This window comes from Pagrus pagrus (genome assembly GCF_965226575.1).
Source record: "Pagrus pagrus genome assembly, chromosome: 21".
In the NCBI taxonomy this organism is placed as follows: Eukaryota; Metazoa; Chordata; class Actinopteri; order Spariformes; family Sparidae; genus Pagrus; species Pagrus pagrus.
In genome coordinates, this window is record NC_140208.1 from 20,516,203 (window position 1) to 20,536,747 (window position 20,545).

At 41.2% G+C, this 20,545-nt stretch overlaps 3 protein-coding genes across 4 annotated transcripts; 2 read left to right on the forward strand and 1 right to left on the reverse strand.

Annotated features, from left to right (window-relative positions):
* Positions 1 to 37: 37 nt before the first annotated feature.
* On the forward strand, positions 38 to 1,916 carry LOC311250340 (uncharacterized protein). The gene is made up of 4 exons (XM_084341984.1): positions 38 to 161; positions 727 to 1,092; positions 1,195 to 1,313; positions 1,410 to 1,916. Exons 1-4 carry the CDS (start codon positions 86 to 88, stop codon positions 1,551 to 1,553), a joined length of 705 nt encoding a protein of 234 aa, XP_084198110.1. The 5' UTR covers positions 38 to 85; the 3' UTR covers positions 1,554 to 1,916.
* Positions 1,917 to 3,300: 1,384 nt separating this feature from the next.
* Positions 3,301 to 16,605, forward strand: fdxr (ferredoxin reductase). The gene is made up of 12 exons (XM_084343221.1): positions 3,301 to 3,705; positions 4,104 to 4,207; positions 6,195 to 6,290; positions 7,673 to 7,795; positions 7,892 to 8,005; positions 8,129 to 8,230; positions 11,706 to 11,813; positions 12,793 to 12,877; positions 15,275 to 15,474; positions 15,575 to 15,746; positions 15,836 to 16,009; positions 16,129 to 16,605. Exons 1-12 carry the CDS (start codon positions 3,627 to 3,629, stop codon positions 16,257 to 16,259), a joined length of 1,488 nt encoding a protein of 495 aa, XP_084199347.1. The 5' UTR covers positions 3,301 to 3,626; the 3' UTR covers positions 16,260 to 16,605.
* A 656-nt stretch (positions 16,606 to 17,261) lies between these two features.
* On the reverse strand, positions 17,262 to 20,520 carry LOC311250989 (uncharacterized protein). Of its 2 annotated transcripts, none has more exons than XM_084343219.1 (4): positions 20,401 to 20,520; positions 20,114 to 20,179; positions 19,942 to 20,028; positions 17,262 to 19,571 (listed from the first exon to the last, which is right to left on the reverse strand). In XM_084343219.1, exons 1-4 carry the CDS (start codon positions 20,453 to 20,455, stop codon positions 17,470 to 17,472), a joined length of 2,310 nt encoding a protein of 769 aa, XP_084199345.1. In that variant the 5' UTR covers positions 20,456 to 20,520; the 3' UTR covers positions 17,262 to 17,469. The 2 variants fall into 2 exon arrangements, with proteins under 2 accessions (XP_084199345.1, XP_084199346.1); XM_084343220.1 differs by having other exon boundaries at positions 20,331 to 20,410.
* Between the last annotated feature and the right edge of the window lie 25 nt (positions 20,521 to 20,545).

A 20,545-nucleotide genomic window follows, 5' to 3' on the forward strand; every position in this document is an offset into this window, starting at 1 on the left:
GGCCTGTCAGTCAGTCAGTCAGTCAGTCAGACTGCTGCGTCTCGGGCTGAGTCTGTGGTAGCCTGCCTGCAAGGCAGCTTGCAGGATGAAAGCCCACTGGTGGAGCTGTGTGTTGGGACTACTCTGCATGCCTGCTGAGGTCATACTCAGCACCTGGACAGGTGAGTCTGTATGTTTGTGTGTGTGTGTGTGTGTGAGAGAGAGAAAATACAATGTAAAATAGAAAGATGGATAAGTGTTGGGCTTTAGATCCAAAAATGTCTTCAGTGGTGAGTCTGAGTCATCTTTCCTGTTTGTTAGCAGCTTCATCCTGTTTTTGTTTCTAAAAGCAGTGGTGGAAATATGACTGCATTGATTCTTCACTTCAGTAAAAGTACCGATAAAACAATGAATCATAAGTCAAAGTCATGCATTCAGAATCCCACATAATTAAAAGTAATTTTATCTGCAAAATGTCCTTTAAGTATCAAAAGAAACAGTACTCGATCTGTCGAAAAATTACCCTTGTGACTGATACAATAGCATTTTACTATTATACCTGGTCAAGCTTAAGCTAGTTTTAGCTACTTTATATTGTTAGTTTAGTCCTGTGAGAAATCTTTGGGGTCATGAGATACATAAAGGGACGGATGAAAAAAAAACAATGTTCCACTAAAATGTTTTTTTTTTTCAAGGTTGAACTGATATTATGACCTGATAATCACTAACAATACATCTCTCTGACAGTTTCCCAAGAGCCCGTGTCCATCTCTCAAGTGAGAGTCAACTCATCTACAAAGATCACATGCTCCACATCGTTGTCTGAAACCATGGGGGTCTACCTGCACAGGGGTTTCCATGGCAAAAAAGACGTTGTGTTCCTTGCCTTGGATAAAGGACAAGTCACCAAGGATACCATAGCTGAAAACTTTGCAGGCCGCATTCACATAGCTAAAGAGCAGCAGATCACGGAGGGCCATGGATTCACCTGGGAGCTGTCTCTGCTGGGGTTGGAGGACACGGACTGGTATTACTGCAGCTGGGTATACTTCAACTCAGTCGAAGGGAACCAAGAGACCCGATCCAGCACTGGCACCATTATCATTGTCAGAGGTTGTTAAGCTCCAACATGTACTGTCCATTTACATGTATAAAAATAAAACACTTGACTAACTGTTTTTGTTATTGATTTAACTTTCCTCTTTTTCCTCACAGAGAGAGACCCCCAGGAACAATGCAGGATCCACACTGAGAATCTCATCTTTATGAGTGTGACAGCATTCACTGCCATACTGACCCTCTTCATCGGAGCACTGATTGTGAGAGCCAAACGAGTAAGTACTACTGTAAGCAGATGGACCTGCTGTCATAACCATGTAAAGAAAACACCGTGGCATTCCAATTATGATGTTTTCTTTGTGTTTCTACAGTTTAAAAAGAAATTCAGACCTGCCAGAGATGTAAGACCATCCAGACCTAACAGGCCTCAACATGTCTGTCCTCATCAGACAGTTCAACATTGTCCATACTTAATCACCTCTGCAAATCCTTTGGACTTCAGGGGAATTCTGTGATGCTAAGAATCGATGTAACGATGACGATGACGATGATGAGTTAGTGATGATGACTATATGTGTTTGTAACAGATTGAGTCAGCAGCTCAACAAAGGAAAAGGTGTCTCACTTTGTGCTCTCCTATTCATTTCCTTTGATATTTGAATATGTGTTTTGTGTGCAGAAATGTGTTTGAGCTACCACATCCTGGCTGATGTAGACTGTAAACGCATGTGAACAGTGTAAGTGAAGAAAAAGTGCAGAGCATACATTTTTGTCATCACATGTGTTTTACAGCATTCTACATATTTCCCCTTTCAAAGACATGTGAACCATTGTTTTCTGTCTTATTTGATTTGTGCAATAAATCTAAGCTTCTTCCAGTTTTGCTGTTGCTTTGAAGTCCTTTTTAAAAACACTTACACAGATAACACACCACTGCCTCCTTAACCTGGTGGAAGAGAAAATCCACCTCAAAATAGCATTCACACTATATTTCTTAGTATGGTAATTTCCGTGCATGATGTTTCCATGCTGATTTCCAGCTTAAAGGGACAAAGTTACTGTACAATTCACTTCCCATTTACTTTCTCAGTGTTTTTGTAACTAGGTCTCAGATTTGCTGTTATCACACCAGATCTGTTATCTTCTAGCCTTTTTCCGTTTCAGATAGGTACACTGGTCTATGTGGAACAGTTTTTAAGTTCACTTCAACATTTTTTATTTAAAAAAATTGAGCTTTAACAATTTCTCTTTAGGGAGTGCAGTATGTAGGCCAAATGAGGTAAAATAACAGTATATGTCAGCAGTGCAAATGTGATACTGTAATCCTCACTCTCACTTCCTTGACTTCTTTTTCTTCCCCGGTCTTTTTATGTCTAGTATTTCTTGTTTGGAAACTGTATTCTCTTCTGCCTTGTGTTTACAGATTTAAAAATATGTTTGTATGGTCGGCTGTCTTTAATTTTAGAGTCAGGTGGGTTTCTCAGGTGTTTGTTTTTTTAATCCCACCTGCGCCTACTGTATATTTCTTCTTTTTTAAAAATGTTATCTTACCATAGGCCAAAGCACAAAAATAAAATACTAAATATTTCCAAGAGCACAATGCCATTTGCTGCTAAATAGGATGGATTATTCCATGACAAATTAGTTCACACAGAAACCATAGGGAAAATACTTACTCATTAGTGGAAGCTGTCAGTCAGTTGTAGTTTCTGTAGAAGATCTCATTAATTTTAAAGTATATCTAAAGATACAATATGATATGATACTATACAATATACTTTACTGTCCCCACAGGGAAATGTGTCCTGGACTCAAATGCTGTGTACATAAATGCCTCCAAGTTACAGTAAAATAAACATAAATCTAAACAGCACCAGTTATGTCAGTCACAGCAATACATTGGACATAACAAATATGGCACCTACCCCACGGTAAAACACATAGCACATAACATATATTGCACGCACCCCATAATAAATCAAAAAGAAGAACACCATGAGACCATTGCACAATCCCTTCAGCCTCAAGCAGCTCTGTTTAAAAGTTTCATCGAGGTAGGCACAAAATGAATTTTTAAAACGACTGAGTTTAAAGTGGGGGTCTCTGTGTCGTATGTCCCTGGACAGCAGCTCGTGTGGAGGATTTGTTTTGGGTTGGCTAACATCCTCTGAGCTAGCCTGAGAACAGACTGCTGCTGCGGAACCTAAGTACTGGTTCCTCTGTGTTCCACGGACTGTTGTGAGTGTAACACAAGGTGACGCTTTGAAACCGGTCTGTTTACTTATGGCAATACTGTAGTTAACTGTGTAATATTTGAATTGTAATTTACGCGGGTCGAAACTTTAAAATGTAGCCAGGTCCTAGCACTGGTGTACTGACTTTAGTTGACCACACGTAGCCTGAGGAAACTACCAGAGACAGGGACGTTTATCACCTTGACTTTTGGGCTCGGCTCTCTGTCGAGCTGACTGACTAACTGTCCAAAGCTCAGAGCAGAGGCGGTGACGCAGAGCTGGTCACAAAGTACCAGGAAAACGATACAGTGGACTTTTTCTTGGTTCAAGCCTGTCTGCAGCCGGGGAAGAAGGATGAGCGGCCAGAAACTGCTGTTGTCCTGGTTGAGCTTGAGGACAGGGAGAAGTAGATGGATGAGTCGACTTCATGATGGTGAGGCGCCCAGAAACTGTATATGTATATGTATATGTATATGTAGCCATAGTGCTTTAAGGCTTAGTTAACCTGTATGGAGGCAACACGTGTCAAACCCTGTACAAAAATGAGTCAATTATTATTTATGTCAGTGGCCTATCTACAAAGCTACACACTCCTTGACTTCACTCAGTTATGTCAGTAACATGTAACCCTGTCCAGCTGTATGCCCAACTCTGTCTTTCAATGAGAAAACCCGTAGTGGGCAGTAATACCAGCCTTATGATTAGTGCCAACCTTTCCCCTGGTTGATTGTGAACTGTTAATGAACTTACCTGGGTATGAATTCTATTATAATGCATAATTAAGAAGTTATTTAGTCCAATTACAATTCTGATTCTCTGCTCATTCTGTAGGTATAAATGTGTGTGGAAGGGCATCCTTTTCCATCTGCAGCCCGAAGGTGTGTATTGTTGGCAGCGGCCCTGCAGGGTTCTACACGGCACAGCATCTGATCAAGGTACTTCCTGTTTGGCAGTGTTGGTCGGTGTGTGCCATTAAGATAGGTGATATGGATAAAGGTTTCTTTATATCGTTGTATATTGTCTAGAAAATCAGAGACTGACTAGGGATACAATAACCAGATAAACAAGTTTTTAAATAAAAGATAAAACATCTCATATTTCCATGAAGCAGTCCTGCTCACTGATTTGAAACATTGCCTACAATGGCCTAACACACCCAAAGATAAAAGAGATAACTGTTATGGCATAAAGGAGTGAAAAATTTCAATGTATATTTCATCAAATTGTCTACTTCGAACAGGCATCATGGTTTTATATTTTTCACTGCTGTATTGCACTCTTATCCTTGTTAACTGTATCACATCTGCTTCAACGTTATAAATGATTTCTTTATACCTTCACTTTATTTATTGTTTTAGAGTTTTGTTGTAGAAATAACATAATAACTGATAGTATGTCGGTGTCTTACTCTTATTTGAGCCCAAAAACAAAAAACAACAAACTGTTATTGTCATTATTGTTGTTTATGGATGAAGATAGAAAACACTCCCACTCTGTAACAGTGGCAATACACTGTACATTTCTTTCTTTACTGCATGTTTCAAATGTTATTTAGGATTGGTTAAATCTTATTTGAAAGGCAGTTAAAGCTACAACGGTACGGCAAGGAAGTGTAATTTTTTGTTTATTCTGGTGGCCCGTGTGGCAAATGTTAAGGATGGTGAAACAAAGTATACTTCGTTTTGGTGCTGTATCACCAGACTACAGAGCAGCTTGTTTCCTCAGGCTGTGAAATTCCTCAATTCATCCTCAGCACTCCATCATTAAAAAATAGTTTGAATTTTATGATTTATTCAACTTGGATAAGTCGGAATCTGACCTGGTGACAGGCATTAGGAATAACTATTCTTGCTTGCTTATATACTGTAGATCATATAGAGGGATCAGTATTACATTGAGACTGTTTCAAAGTTTAAGACTTTTCAGTTGACCAAAACAAAATGTTTCTGTATGTGTAGTATTAACGTCTTAGCCTACAGCCCCACCTAGATAAATAACGAGTCAAAACAGAAGAATAGATGTTCACCTTGCTCCTTCCCCATTATATCTACCACTCCCTATCTCATTGAACCGTGTTTATTTTAGAGTTGATGCCTTGTAGATAGATGTGCAAACGTTCAACCTCACAGACCTGCTGTAAATAGGACAGGAAATAACTCACTTACATCACTTTTTGTAGACCAAACTGGTATTTCTGAGTCACCTAGCTATTTTATTTTCTAATACAGAATGACCATAATGTAACACACGATAAAATGTTTTCAGTAGATTGATAATTAACAGGCAACAGAACAAATAGAATTTCCATTACCATGCAAATAAACACATAAGACAAATGAAGGAAAGCACCTACTTTATTTTTGCCCTTTAAACAGGAATCCAGCGGACAGTCCAGGACAGAGCTGGCCCTCCTAACCAGTTTGTTCAGTCTCTTTCTGTCCCTGTCCGTGCTGCTACCTCCCCTGCAGACCACTGCATAAAGGATCGCTGATGCTACCACAGTGTCATAAAATGTTCAAAGTAATGTCCTCTGCACCCCAAAGGACCTCAGTTTCCTCAGCAGATGGAGGCGACTTTGGCCCTTCTTGTACAGGGCATCCGTGTTGTCAGTCCAGTCCAGGTATTTGTATTTTGCCACCATCTCTATGTCCAAAACCTGGATGTTCACTGGTGTGATCTGTGGTGTCTTCCTCTGGAAGTTGATCACCATCTCCTTTGTTTTACTGGTGTTTATATGCAGGTGGTTGCATTCACAAAAGTTAACAAAGTCGTTGACCCCCCTATATTCCTGTTCGTTCCCCTCAGACACATATCCAACAATGGCTGTATCATCGCAGAACTCTTGGAGGTGACAGTTCACAGTGTTGTGACTGAATTCAATTTTACATGTTGTGTTTTTTTTTTTCTTTATCATTCTCACAGGCCCGCCAAGATGTTGAGGTGGACATTTATGAGCGGTTGCCCGTCCCCTTCGGTCTGGTCAGGTTCGGGGTGGCCCCTGATCATCCCGAAGTCAAGGTATCTAGTCCTCAATAGACGTGTATAGACATGCTAAAGAACTGTCCTACACTATTTGGGTATTTATAATTGATCAGGACTTTCAGCAGGTTTTGAAGCAGCCATGTAACCAGCAGACTCTAGGTTTTGTGGTGTACAGGTATGCAGTGTGATCTAAAGTTCTTCACTGTGTCCCAGAAACATATTATATACTAAGACTAGAGTATAAAAAGTACTTAAGTACACATTTAGAATTTAGCATACAAGAAGTTAAAGTTATCTTCCACTAGAGTGTGATCATGGCAAAAAGGATGGATTGTACCTTGGTGGTCACCAAGATACCAGTTGTATCGAGAACTACAACTAAAGTGTTTTTGAGTGCTTTGCCAGGTGTTTATACTGTCTGTCTGTGGACAGATTTTGCCAACACAATAGCATCATAATAATACAGTCACAAGGCTTTATAAGTGTATAGTTGTGAACAAAATGAAGGTTGAGTGATGTGGTCCGACAAATAATGTAGCAATAACTACTGAGTAGGCATGGGTCAGAAAGTCAACATGTTGAAGGGCATCGTGGCTGGTGTGATCCAGTCACAGGATGGTTCCTATTTATTGTTTCTCTGTGTTGCCTTAGTTATACCTTGCTTTCCCATGCAACGTATTCTATAGTTTGCCTTACTTTAAAATATACAATCACTTAAACTGCAAGAGTTTTACATGTCAGTCAGTGTGTGTTTACATTCACTCAAGTAACTGAAACTATGAGAAACCTGTTTTATGTAATCCAGGCAATTAGAGAAACCTGATATCACACGCAAGAGTTCTCCTGGAGAATGCTGTGTTGTGTTACAGAGTTGCATGTGCAAGACAAAGTCTTGAAAAAGCTTTCACTCTTACAGCAGAGCCGTGAAATGAGCAGAAAGATTACAACATTTAGTGATACATCCTTGTGTAATGATTTAATTTAATTTAAAGTCATAGAAAACATTTAACTGGCCTTTAAGTAGATGCTATAAAATGTATTTAAAATTTTGCGTTTGATTTAATTTCATATTAAGTCTGTTTTGCTCATGTCGGTGTATGATTTCCAAAAAATGTTTGTACAAGACAAATAGTACACTTTGACCCCCAATTCATACAATGAATAAAGAACTTTTGGAGGTGACAGTTCACAGTGTTGTGACTGAAGTCCCATGTGTAGAGGGGGTGAAAAGGAGATTTGAATGGTTCCAATTGTTGCAGTTGTCTGGAGTGACAGTCAGACTTGGGAAACCCCTGCATCAGACTAGTCTTTCAATAGTGGTCCCATAACAAACTGGTGCCTGTATTTGAGTTTAATCAGTGCTAAAGTAACTTTTTATTGTTTTCATTTGAATAATTCAGATATTTTCTCCTTGTCAGAACGTCATCAACACATTCACACAGACAGCCAAAAATTCACGCTGCAGCTTCTACGGGAATGTGAATGTGGGGAAGGATGTGAGCATTGAGGAGCTGCAGCAAGCCTATCATGCAGTCGTACTGGTAAGGACACGAAAACACACTGCTCTGTTGTCCTAATGATGTTTGTGTGCATATTAAGCATCCTTACTAGTTGCTTTTTGTATATTTTTATGTAAGAGTTACGGAGCAGAGGGAAACAGGAGTATGGGAGTGCCAGGAGAAGACTTGGCCGGTGTTTACTCTGCCAAAGACTTCGTTGGCTGGTACAATGGGCTGCCAAGCTGTCAAGAGGTATGCTTTAGATCGTGTGAAGACATTATCAGATTAGTCCTGACGTTTGTTTGTTTTTTTTTACTTTCGTTCCATGTCTTTATCTTCAAATCTCAGTTTCTGTCTGTTATCATTTCAATCCAGCTTAGTCCGGACCTGAATTGTGAAACAGCAGTCATTTTGGGACAAGGCAACGTGGCCTTGGATGTAGCAAGAATCCTGCTGGCTCCCGTTGACATTTTAAAGGTGGGAAACACACAGCCTTGGTTATTTAAACACACTACAAGGAACTTTTAACTGGTTATGAAACAGTCTGAGTTTAATACTGTTGCCTCTTTATGAACTAGATAGATAAGATAGTGTATTTATTAAGGACACATAGGAAGCACCTACACAAGCAAATAGAACATTAGCCAGAAGATTGTCTATTTTTATATAGTTATTCTTAATGATTGTCACTGGGATGGATTCCGATTTATCTGGGTTGGATTATTCATAAAGTTAAAATATTTTTTTATGGCAGAGTGCTGAGGATTAATTGAGGAGTCTCACAGCCTGAGGAAAGAAGCTGCTCTGTAGTCTGGTGGTACGACACTAAAACAAAGTTTACTTTGTTTTACCATCGTCATATTACAGTTATTGACCTTACATAGACACAATGCATCCTGCAAACAGCTGTGTTTAAAAAAAGAAAAAATGGTATTAAATGGGTGTTGCCTCTTTCTATTACTCGCTTTCAAAACAAATGCTCAAGTAAGCCAGTTTATGATCTTTATGACATGGTGCTCATGCTTCTTTTGTCCACAGGGGCCGCCAGAATCAACACAAAAAGAAGTTGATTGTACCGGGTGTATGCGGGGTCTTAAAAAGTATTAGAGATTATAAATCAATTTAGTGAAAATTAAGGCCCTTAAAAATTATTAAAAAGTCTGATATGCTGTTTTCCAAGGTGTTCAATTTTATAGCTTGTTTTCAATATGTACATTTATCCAAATAGGTAAAGTTTGCCTTAATTGAATCATTGCGTGACCATGAGTTGTTACCAGACAACTTGTTACCCTACTAATTCCTCATATGGTTTACTTTAAATAGATATCTGTGGCTCTTTGAGGTAAAACTCACTCACTATACACTCAATATTTCACAAAAAAGCCAAGATTAGACCAAAGTTCTGGAAAATAATACAAATTTGCATAGCAGAACTTCTTTCTTATTTTCTACTCCATTAATAATCTCAGCACCCCTCAGATTTCTCTTGTGAACCTTTGGAGGGGCCCGTCCCCTAGTTTGGGAACCACTGGATGAAACTACCTAATAGGTTATGGAGTAATTACAGCTCCAACAGAATTGATACAATACTAATAATCTAATGATAAATTATCTAATAATATATCAGTCACACAGGGCCAACTTTTAATTCCACTAATTTTCTTTCTTTAACCTTTAAGTACTTTTAGCTGATAATACTGTACTTTTACTTAAGTAGGATTTTGAATGCAGGACTTTTACCTGTTGTGGAGTACTTTTACATTGTTGTATTGCTCCTTTGATTTGAGTAAAAGATTTTGATACTTCTTCCACTACTGGGTTTTTGTGAGGGAGTTCGAACATGGCATGACCAAATTGAGAGCAAATTGTAATGTAAAAAGATTACCATCCAGCCTTCTCACATGGTCATTTTCAGTGCCTCTAAATTCAGACTGTCAGTGATGATATTAGCAACACTGCAGTGGTGACTTGTTCGTGGTCACAGCAGCACATCAAAATAACTTACAGGAAATTCATGAAGAGTTTAAACATTTTCACTGCAGTGTGGAGATATTTTTGTTAGTAGTGTGTGTGTGTGTGTGTGTGTGTGTGTGTGTGTGTGTGTGTGTGTGTGTGTGTGTGTGTGTGTGTGTGTGGGTGGGTCCTTGTATGGGTTTTTGATAACTGAAATCTGGTATATGCACACTTCTGAATATGTGCTACATTTTCACAGATACACCTACACACTTTTTCCATGTTCAGTAAAATGGCAGAAGCCACATGATCATGTGTGCATTTACTGTAAACTATGCACACAAACACAGATGAAAATACACATATGCACACACACTTAGATTGGGTATATGTACTAGTGTTAATTTTGCAATTTATGTTTATTCTTAGTCCTGAGATCAAATGTCATTTAATTTTAGTCAGATTTTTATCAACAAAACATTTTTGTCTTGTCTTAAGAACCATCAATATTCTGGCCAATGGCTTTTGATATATTTTAGTCATTGATGAATTAGTCAGTAAACCTTTAATCAGCAAGTTGTCATGTGGTTATAGTCAGGTAGATTGAGGAGCATTTTAGTCTAATATAAGCAAAAAAGTGGTTTAAATAAAAGTTTAGCTAAAAATGTTATGCTGTATGCATATGTATCAAGAATGTATTCCTTTTTAAAAAAAAATAAAATCTGTTGCCTTTTTTTAAAAAACAAATCTAAAAATCTTTCTTTCTCTCTCTCTTTCTCTCTCTCTTTCTCTCTCTCTCTCTTCTCCTCCAAAGTAAATCGTATTTTTCCTCCTGAAGCTCACCAAAGTTTAATATATTTCATTTTTAGTTTTGTCAATTGTTTTGTTTGTTGGTCAATTACTGGCTTCTAATGGTTTCTTTCTAAACCTTGCATTGGGTTAATCACTCAGTTCATTCTCTTGCGCTATGTTCCCACCCCGCCTATTGGAGTTATGTTACCACAAGTTAAGACTGTTAAGTTGTGATATCTTACAATCAGTACATAGTAAATGTAAGTTAAAGTTTGTCGCTGATGTAACCGGTTGGAACTGGAAGTAGTTATTAGGTCTTAAGATGTATAGAATGGGTCTTAAACAAGGTCTTAAAAGGTATTAAATTTAACTTCAGGATTCCTGCATATCCTGTTGTAGCTTCAACATAATAATATAGTAATAAATGTATAGCAAACAAGCAAAGCAACCACACAGCATGATCTTTAATGTATGAAGCCATTGAGGAGTGAAATAAGTACGGAAGAGAGGTCATCAGTCTGAAACTATTTCAACATAGCAAATCTTGAATGCTTTGCCCTCAGAAGATTGCAAAGATGTTGTTGTTTACAGGATGGTGAGATCATCTCGGCTTTTTGTCCACTAAAATAATCTGACAGTTGCTGTTGCGTGAAAGCGTGAGTTTGGCAGGGAGCAACTTGTAACTCCATCTCTTTAAAAAAGATTACCATCACACCTTCCCACATTGCTCTACAAGACAATCGGATATCATGCAATAACAGCTCCATGTTTGGGTTAAAGGTACATGAACTGATTCTGGAGAAAGATGGTTGACTATCCGGGTGGATTGGTGACCTACCTATCCAAAGCATTTGTTTTTGACGACCTGGGAATGAGATTCAACAGTCAGCAATCTTTCTTGCTTACTGCACCATTGAGATGTGTGTTTGCAATCCACTGAGATTGCCTGCAGATACATTTAATCATCAAATTTACAGAAAGTAGATGCAAATGATTTCCAGTTTTTGGGATTCTGTGTGGACCACTGACTCATGACTCAAAGAAAACGGAAAAGCATAAAGTGTAAACATGTTTAAAAAAAGAAAAAGATCCCTAAGGCCTGTCACTGTTGACAGTAATGACAGCATTGCATTTTGCAGTGTTTTGTTACGAATGAAGAAAATAAAGAATTTGAAAATAATTATTATTATTTTTATTTTTTTTACAGAAGACTGATATCACCCAGCCAGCCTTGCAGGCTCTGGTAAAGAGCCAGGTCCGCAGGGTGCTGATTGTTGGCAGGAGAGGACCCATACAGGTCGCTTGCACGATCAAGGTGTGTGTCAGAAGAGACTGTTTGTTCAAGAAAGGAATAACAACTGTTGCCGATGTTTATCTTAAAAAAGAAAGTACTGTACAGTCTCTCAGCTGTAACGATCTTCTTGTTTTATGAACACTACTCCAACCCCACTCTAACCCGTGTGATTTCATTTGACCGTCATTAAATGATGTGCCAGTGATGGTCTGGGGAGGCATATCCTTAGAGGCTCGCACAGACTTCAGTGTCATAGCCAGTGGTACACTGACTGCTGTTAGGTACCGGGATGAAATCCTCAGAGCGATAGTCAGACTTCACGCTGGTGCAGTGGACCCTGGGTTCCTTCTGATGCAGGACAATGCCCGGCCTCATGTGGCCAGAGTGTGTAGACAGTTCCTGGATGACAAAGGCATTGATGCCATTGACTGGCCCTCCATTCCCCTGACCTAAATCCAACTGAGCACCTATGGGACGTTATGTATCGGTGCATCCAACACCACCAAGTACTGCCACATTAATTTGACCTGATTACAACTCTTATATCCATTACTTTTAGCTAAATATTTAAAAACAAATTAACTAAAGATCAGCATCACAAAGATTCATCATCCTGTAAAGATGTTTGTTTTCCTCAAATACAAACTTGTGGATATTTTTTTTTACATAATTCATTGATTTTCAATTTAATTGAACTACTGCACACTGTCTTTCCATGTACCCATTGTAACAGCACAAGTACCCCATAGGGTACCATTACTCCTGGTAGCAAAGAACTACTAGTTTAGATCATATCGCTGCTTTCTGAACTGCTTCTGTGGTCAGTACCGTGTTACCACTGAATATAGTTAGAAATAATGTCCAGAACTATGAAAATAAGATCCAAGATGTAGTAAACCACAATTTTAACTCACCATAGTTAGTCACTAAGACCTCTTTCCAACTTGAATTTATTTTACTGTCCAAATGAGTCATCCCTGCTGTCTTTCCGTGTCTGCAGGAGTTTAGAGAAATGGTGAACCTGCCAGACACTAGACCTGAGATGATGGCAGATGATTTTGAGGGTGTTAAAGAGGCCCTTAAAGGTAAGAAATAACATTTTATCTTCATATCCTTCCCCTTTTTGAGGATTGGGCTTCCCTTTTGTCATTTCATCAGTCTGCTCTTCTTGAACTGGGTAAATGTGAAGATTTGCACTGTACACTGTATCTTCAGTTGACATCAGGCCCTGAGAATGAGGCCATTTCACAGTTTGAGTTAACGCAGTACAATAGGCTACATACGTTATGTAACGTATTTATTAAATGTAATACAGAATACGAGTTTGTTTTTCTTTTCTTAAACTGGGAGTGGAGAACATGTAACATAACTGTTGTAATGTAAATGTGTTGAAAGTATGGGTGCAACAGTAATACGACTTTGACATTTCAGACACTGGTGAAGGAAGGAAGACATGTACTCTGTGGTTAACAGGCGGAACATGCCCTATTGAGACCTATAGCCATATATGGTGAGGTGAATGGAAACTGTTGAGAAGAAACTGCAGGTTTAAAAACTCAAAATATGCAAGTCCACATGCCATCATCGGTCTGATGACCTTGTGGTCAGGTCTTATCCTTGCTACAGAGATGACATTGGGCTGTCTAATGGTGCTGAGCATGTTCCGGCTGATAGTGATAACAATCTCCTTGCCCCAGTTCATGGCTAATTATGAGAACCTTGAGCTCATCTCTGGTAAACATGTCAAGCAGTAAGTGAAGGATATTATTAGAAGTTGGTGGTTCATGTCTTCTTCTTGTCAGTGCCTCTAAACTCAGACTGTCAGTGATGATATTAGCAACACTGCAGTGGTGACTTGTTCGTGGTCACAGCAGCACATCAAAATACATGCACTTACAGGAAATTTATGAAGAGTTTAAACATTTTCACTGCAGTGTGGAGATATTTTAATAGAATGGAGATAAGATAATGGAGATATATAAGTAGTGTGTGTGTATGTGTGTGTGTGGGTCCTTGTATGGGTTTTTGATAACTGAAATCTGGTACACGCACACTTCTGAATATGTGCTACATTTTCACAGATACACCTACACACTTTTTCCATGTTCAGTAAAATGGCAGAAGCCACATGATCATGTGTGCATTTACTGTAAACTATGCACACAAACACAGATGAAAATACACATATGCACACACACTTAGATTGGGTATATGTACTAGTGTTAATTTTGCCATTTATGTTTATTCTTAGTCCTGGGATCAAATATCATTTAATTTTAGTCAGATTTTTTTCAACAAAACATTTTTTGTCTTGTCTTAAGAACCATCAATATTCTGGCCAATGGCTTTTGATATATTTTAGTCATTGATGAATTAGTCAGTAAACCTTTAATCAGCAAGTTGTCATGTGGTTATAGTCAGGTAGATTGAGGAGCATTTTAGTCTAATATAAGCAAAAAAGTGGTTTAAATAAAAGTTCAGCTAAAAATGTTATGCTGTATGCATATGTATCAAGAATGTATTCCTTTTTTTAAAAAAAAAAGTTATCTGTTTCCTTATTTGAAAAACAAATCTAAAATAAAATCTTTCTTTCTCTCTCTCTCTCTTTCTTCTTCAAAGTAAATCCTATTTTTGACAGGCTAAACATGCTTGAAAATTCACAAAACTTTTCAAGGTTGTCAAAATCAGTGAAAATGTACATCTGATATGGGTCTCGGGAATGCATGTGGAAAACTGGCTCTATAGCGACCCCAACACTTTTGAAAAAAACATAGCCCCTCCCCCCCTTTAACTTTTGACCAAAATTCACATTCAATATGTGACGTTTGTTACATAGATAGAACATGCCTAGACTAGGGCTGAAGTCTTCCATTTTGAGTTTATTTTGAAAATTTAGTGCATTTTTGGCCATTTTCAGGAGCATACTTGAACTCATCCTAGGGCTGTAATCCAATCCACTTAAACTTGGTCAGCCTACAGACAAGATTTTAACAATGAAAAGTTATCAAAAGGGTCAAAAGAGTTTTCGTCCAACGGCGTTGCCGTGGCAAGGTGTCAGACTTGCATATTTTTACAAAAACAGGATGTTGTGTGTAACTCCACTGCACTTGTTTGAATCTGCCCCAAACTGTACATGCGTGATAACAGTTCCATTCTGAACACATCGCGCCACCTACTGGCAACAGGAAATATCATGTTTTATACTTTGTTGTACTGCGCCTCCCAGTTTGAATATATCCACCTCAAATTTGGTCAGATAAGCCATAAGACCTTGATGATGCATCATACCAAAAACTGAGTTGTCGTTGAACAGCTTTGGTGTGGCGAATTTGGTGATGCCATAAAACATAAAGTTGTTGTAACTCACACATGCTCTCTCACTCTTTCTCATCACTTTAAAGGTAAAGAAAACATTTGGGATCAGAAATTATCTCAAAGCCGACAGTTGTTCATTTTAAACATAAGTATCTGTGCTGTGTCAGATTTGCCGAGGCCAAGGAAGCGTCTGACAGAGTTGATGTTGAAGACGGCCCTGGAGATTCCAGGTGGGAAGGAGCAGGAGAGGCGAAACAAGGCCTCCCGTGTCTGGGCCTTTCGATTCTTACGGAGCCCCATTGAAATCCTGGCCAACCCTCACAACAACAGAGCAGCTGGCATCCGACTGGCAGTCAACAGGCTGGAGGTAAACAGAGTTTGGATTTTAAAACTCAAGAAGTCATGTAGCCTTGTGCAGCTGCCTAGTACATAGGTCTGGTTAAAGACTGTTACCTCTGTGTGTCCAGGATTCAGGTGAGGGAGCCCGGGCAGTGCTCACTGGAGAAGTGGAGGATGTGACCTGTGGTCTGGTCATTAGTAGTATCGGCTACAAGAGCCTCCCCATCGATCCATCATTGCCGTTTGACTCACACAAAGCCATCGTCCCAAACAACATGGGCCGTGTTCAACACACTGCAGGTACTCAGTAAATACCATAAAGAACAACACCACTCAGCAAGCTAAAATGTTTAACTGAAAACATGTAATGTATCCATCTTTCTTTCCAGGTCTATATTGTAGTGGCTGGCTGAAAACAGGCCCTACTGGGGTGATAGCCACCACTATGAACAATAGTTTTGACACTGCACGTTCAGTTGTGGAGGACATGGAGTCTGGACTGGTGGATGTATCAGCTGCCAAGCCTGGTTCACAAAGCATCAGTGGCCTGCTAGAAGAAAGAGGTACTCTACTGTCTCTTTGGTTGTTTCATCACAGTCAGAATGTTGGATTCCACAACCTAACCAGGAGTATGTTGGTTTGGACTAAATGTGTTTTTTAATTAATTTTTTATCCTCTGTAGGAGTGAAACCAGTGATTTTCTCCGACTGGGAGAAGATAGACAGTCTGGAGATGAGTAGGGGTGAAGCCAGTGGAAAACCCAGAGAAAAATTACTGACTGTGGAGGAAATGCTGCAGGTGGCTCGAAAGTGACTGAAAACTTACAGGTGAACACTGGATCGAGTAAGTGCAGTATAGAGGTACAGTAGTCGCTAACATATCGATGAAGACTTTGATGACTGACAACCATGGACACAGAAAAGAAATGGCATGATGAAGCACTTAACATGGACTGAATTCATATTGTACACATTAAAAGGTAGGGGGTACTGTAGTTTAACCCTATATTCTTTATCATGGATGCCATAACTAATTAACTATTGCAATGCAAGTCTCTACAATGTTTTTTATACTCACATTTCATAAAATGAAGTTTATGGTGTTATCCTGTCAGTTTTGAATTATAATACAAAATAAAATGACTTGTGGTGGTCTTGGAGTAGCATTTCTCCTTGCTCAATTCTAAATAGTTTCTGCTAGTCATTTGTCAGCTTAGATGGCTACATGGTGGGTTTTGGCCTAGTTTGTATTATTTATGCTTTGTGTTGGAGATAATATTTGCTATTGCCCATCAGGCTGACATCACTGGTTACTTGCCTGGTCAGTACATTAATGCTGCAAACTGCTCTTTGGGAACTGACCAGGCAACAAACGTCCCCAAGTACGCAGACACTCCCACTTGCAATGATTTCAATCTTTAGGATTGTATATTTAAAGACAAAGCCATTAAATATAGGGAATTGGTTGTAGGAGAAAATGTCTGATTCAGAAAACTTCCATTTGTGAATAAAAACTGTTTTTGGGTTACCCTAGTAACACCGTTAATGTTTGCAAGAGAGCCCCAATGAACACCTTAAAGTCCAAGTCTGGAATTTGTCCTTAGTGATTCTTATACTCAAGTAGCTAGTTTTAAGTTATAGTACATTCCAAGTCTTGAATTCAAAATACAGGGGGAGACGCACCTTTGGCAGCTATAATTTGTGCACAAAAAAATAAATCTCTTTTCCATTTTCACTTGCACAAAACCCAGTAATTATATTTGTCTTTTAACTAATCCCAAGATCATATCTGGGAAAGAAGAAATAAGGAAACAGATCTCAGTTAAGAGTTTTATTTAAAGCAGAGAAAACTTGGAACATACAGAAATATTTTCAAATGAACTCTTGCATGGTTCCACAAACCTACTCCAGACCTTAGCGGCATCTCAATGTGGACACTAGAGTTTGTGATCAGTTTTGGGATCTCAAGATCTAAAGCACGGATGACTCTGCCCCTGCGTCAATCTGCAGCATTTGCACTACCTTCAGATGCCTCCTCTGGCTTCAGGAAGGATGCCTTTAGGTAAAGGAACCTTTACTGCTGCTGCTGTCGTAGGCATGCCTGGCACTGCCGTTGCGGCGGCTGCTGCTGCTGCTGTTGTAGTCTTGGACGGTGCTGCCATAGTGGCGGCTGCTGCTGCTGCTGCTGTAGGCATGGACGACGCTGCTATAGTGGCAGCTGCTGCTGCCGTAGGCTGGCTGGCGTTGCCGTTGTGGTGGCTGCTGCTGCTGCTGTCGTTGTAGGCATGGACGGCGCTGCCGTTGTGGTGGCTGCTGCTGCTGTCGTTGTAGGCATGGACGGCGCTGCCGTTGTAGTGGCTGCTGCTGTCGTTGTAGGCATGGACGGCGCTGCCGTTGTAGTGGCTGCTGCTGTCATTGTAGGCATGGACGGCGCTGCCGTTGTAGTGGCTGCTGCTGCTGTCATTGTAGGCATGGACGGCGCTGCCGCTGCTACCGTTGTAGTGGCTGCTGCTGCTGCTGTCGTTGTAGGCATGGACGGCGCTGCCGCTGCTACCGTTGTAGTGGCTGCTGCTGCTGTCGTTGTAGGCATGGACGGTGCTGCCGCTGCTACCGTTGTGGTGGCTGCTGCTGCTGTCGTTGTAGGCATGGATGGCGCTGCCGCTGCTGTAGTGGCTGCTGCTGCTGCTGTCGTTGTAGGCATGGACGGCGCTGCCGCTGCTGCCGTTGTAGTGGCTGCTGCTGCTGCTGTCGTTGTAGGCATGGACGGCGCTGCCGTTGTAGTGGCTGCTGCTGCTGTCGTTGTAGGCATGGACGGCGCTGCCGTTGTAGTGGCTGCTGCTGCTGTCGTTGTAGGCATGGACGGCGCTGCCGTTGTAGTGGCTGCTGCTGCTGTCGTTGTAGGCATGGACAGCGCTGCCGTTGTAGTGGCTGCTGCTGCTGTCGTTGTGGTGGCTACTGCTGCTGTCGTTGTAGGCATGGACGGCGCTGCCGTTGTGGTGGCTGCTGCTGCTGTCGTTGTAGGCATGGACGGCGCTGCCGTTGTGGTGGCTGCTGCTGCTGCTGTCGTTGTAGGCATGGACGGCGCTGCCGTTGTGGTGGCTGCTGCTGCTGCTGTCGTTGTAGGCATGGACGGCGCTGCCGTTGTGGTGGCTGCTGCTGCTGCTGTCGTTGTAGGCATGGACGGCGCTGCCGTTGTGGTGGCTGCTGCTGCTGCTGTCGTTGTAGGCATGGACGGCGCTGCCGTTGTGGTGGCTGCTGCTGCTGTCGTTGTAGGCATGGACGGCGCTGCCGTTGTGGTGGCTGCTGCTGCTGTCGTTGTGGTGGCTGCTGCTGCTGTCGTTGTGGTGGCTGCTGCTGCTGTCGTTGTAGGCATGGACGGCGCTGCCGTTGTGGTGGCTGCTGCTGTCGTTGTAGGCATGGACGGCGCTGCCGTTGTGGTGGCTGCTGCTGCTGCTGTCGTTGTAGGCATGGACGGCGCTGCCGTTGTGGTGGCTGCTGCTGTCGTTGTAGGCATGGACGGCGCTGCCGTTGTGGTGGCTGCTGCTGCTGCTGTCGTTGTAGGCATGGACGGCGCTGCCGTTGTGGTGGCTGCTGCTGCTGCTGTCGTTGTAGGCATGGACGGCGCTGCCGTTGTGGTGGCTGCTGCTGTCGTTGTAGGCATGGACGGCGCTGCCGTTGTGGTGGCTGCTGCTGCTGCTGTCATTGTAGGCATGGACGGCGCTGCCGTTGTGGTGGCTGCTGCTGCTGTCATTGTAGGCATTGACGGCGCTGCCGTTGTAGTGGCTGCTGCTGCTGTCGTTGTAGGCATGGACGGTGCTGCCGTTGTAGTGGCTGCTGCTGCTGTCGTTGTAGGCATGGACGGCGCTGCCGTTGTGGTGACTGCTGCTGTCGTTGTAGGCATGGACGGCGCTGCCGTTGTGGTGACTGCTGCTGCTGTCGTTGTAGGCATGGACGGCGCTGCCGTTGTGGTGGCTGCTGCTGCTGCTGTCGTTGTAGGCATGGATGGCGCTGCCGTTGTAGTGGCTGCTGCTGCCAGTTTTGAGCTGTTTTGGTCTGTTCAGAGTTTGTACAAGTTTCAGGTGGCCAATTGATGACTCAGCTTCCACAGCATTGGTTTCCAGTTGTACTGAAAGTGAGACAGTTGATTGACAAAAACAATTGTGAAGTGAAAGGAATTATGTAATGTAAGGAGTAATGTTCTTTACACTTACACTGCTGTGAAAATTCACAGCTAAAAACATTTGTATTAAACTATAGATACACCATAAGAGACTTAAACTCTGACCACCAGTCTAACAGAACATTTGGCTCTTTGTGCATCCCTGATGTTAAAGCAGCTATATACTTGACATTGTAAGGTGATGTAGTTAAAGTTAGGCATTTTGTTGCAACACCAGACAAAAGCATTGAACTGAAAAATAGATCTCATTGTAAGACTAATAGGCTCCACACACACACACACATTCTACCAGTAGAATTTCACTGAACCTGCTCACCTTCCTTAGCTTCTTGCTCCAACATGGACTCCATTGACTGGAGAAGTGCAAAGGCCTTCTTTAACGAGAGCTCATTGGGAGACAAATCTGTTGTACAAAAAGGAAATTAAGTTAGTGCCAGAAAGTAGCTCTGAAAAGAGCTCTGAAAAGATTTGGGCACAAACGCTCTTACCTTCCATTGTCCTCTGAAGCCCATGATCACTAACTTTATTTGTCCCACCAACTGGCAAACAAGAGCCTATGGATAGTACACTTGCAATTAATCAAATGTTCATGTCATTTGATGGCACGATACATCACAGACCAGTGGCAGCTAAAATTTCACTTTAAGTTATGCCAAAGCATCCTTTAGTATGTATAAGTTTTTGCCAGAAATCAAATAAACTTACTCTTACAGTTTCTATACTCCATTACCATTTTTTTTAAACAGAAGCTTGAAATAGAAGGAAATGTGAAAACCTTTGGCAAGCCAGACAGTCAGGACACAAATGAAGAAGGCCCAAATAGCTCCCATTGCATCAGTCACCAAGAGAAAATGCTACCTGTGCCACACACTGGGTCTGAAAAAGCCTCTCATGCAGGTGGCACAGCTGTTGCTGATCAG

Bases quoted from the DNA above. Each gene is read 5' to 3' on its own strand.
- LOC311250340 (XM_084341984.1), top strand. From the start codon at position 86: ATGAAAGCCCACTGGTGGAGCTGTGTGTTGGGACTACTCTGCATGCCT. The intron at 162-726 runs GTGAGTCTGTAT...TCTCTCTGACAG, and splicing joins CATACTCAGCACCTGGACAG to TTTCCCAAGAGCCCGTGTCC. The intron at 1,093-1,194 runs GTTGTTAAGCTC...TTTTCCTCACAG, and splicing joins CACCATTATCATTGTCAGAG to AGAGAGACCCCCAGGAACAA.
- fdxr (XM_084343221.1), top strand. From the start codon at position 3,627: ATGAGCGGCCAGAAACTGCTGTTGTCCTGGTTGAGCTTGAGGACAGGG. The intron at 15,475-15,574 runs GTAAACAGAGTT...CTGTGTGTCCAG, and splicing joins TGGCAGTCAACAGGCTGGAG to GATTCAGGTGAGGGAGCCCG. The intron at 16,010-16,128 runs GTACTCTACTGT...TATCCTCTGTAG, and splicing joins TGGCCTGCTAGAAGAAAGAG to GAGTGAAACCAGTGATTTTC.
- LOC311250989 (XM_084343219.1), bottom strand. From the start codon at position 20,455: ATGGGAGCTATTTGGGCCTTCTTCATTTGTGTCCTGACTGTCTGGCTT. The intron at 20,180-20,400 runs GTTTTCACATTT...TACTATCCATAG, and splicing joins GACTGTCTGGCTTGCCAAAG to GCTCTTGTTTGCCAGTTGGT. The intron at 20,029-20,113 runs GTAAGAGCGTTT...TTTGTACAACAG, and splicing joins GCTTCAGAGGACAATGGAAG to ATTTGTCTCCCAATGAGCTC.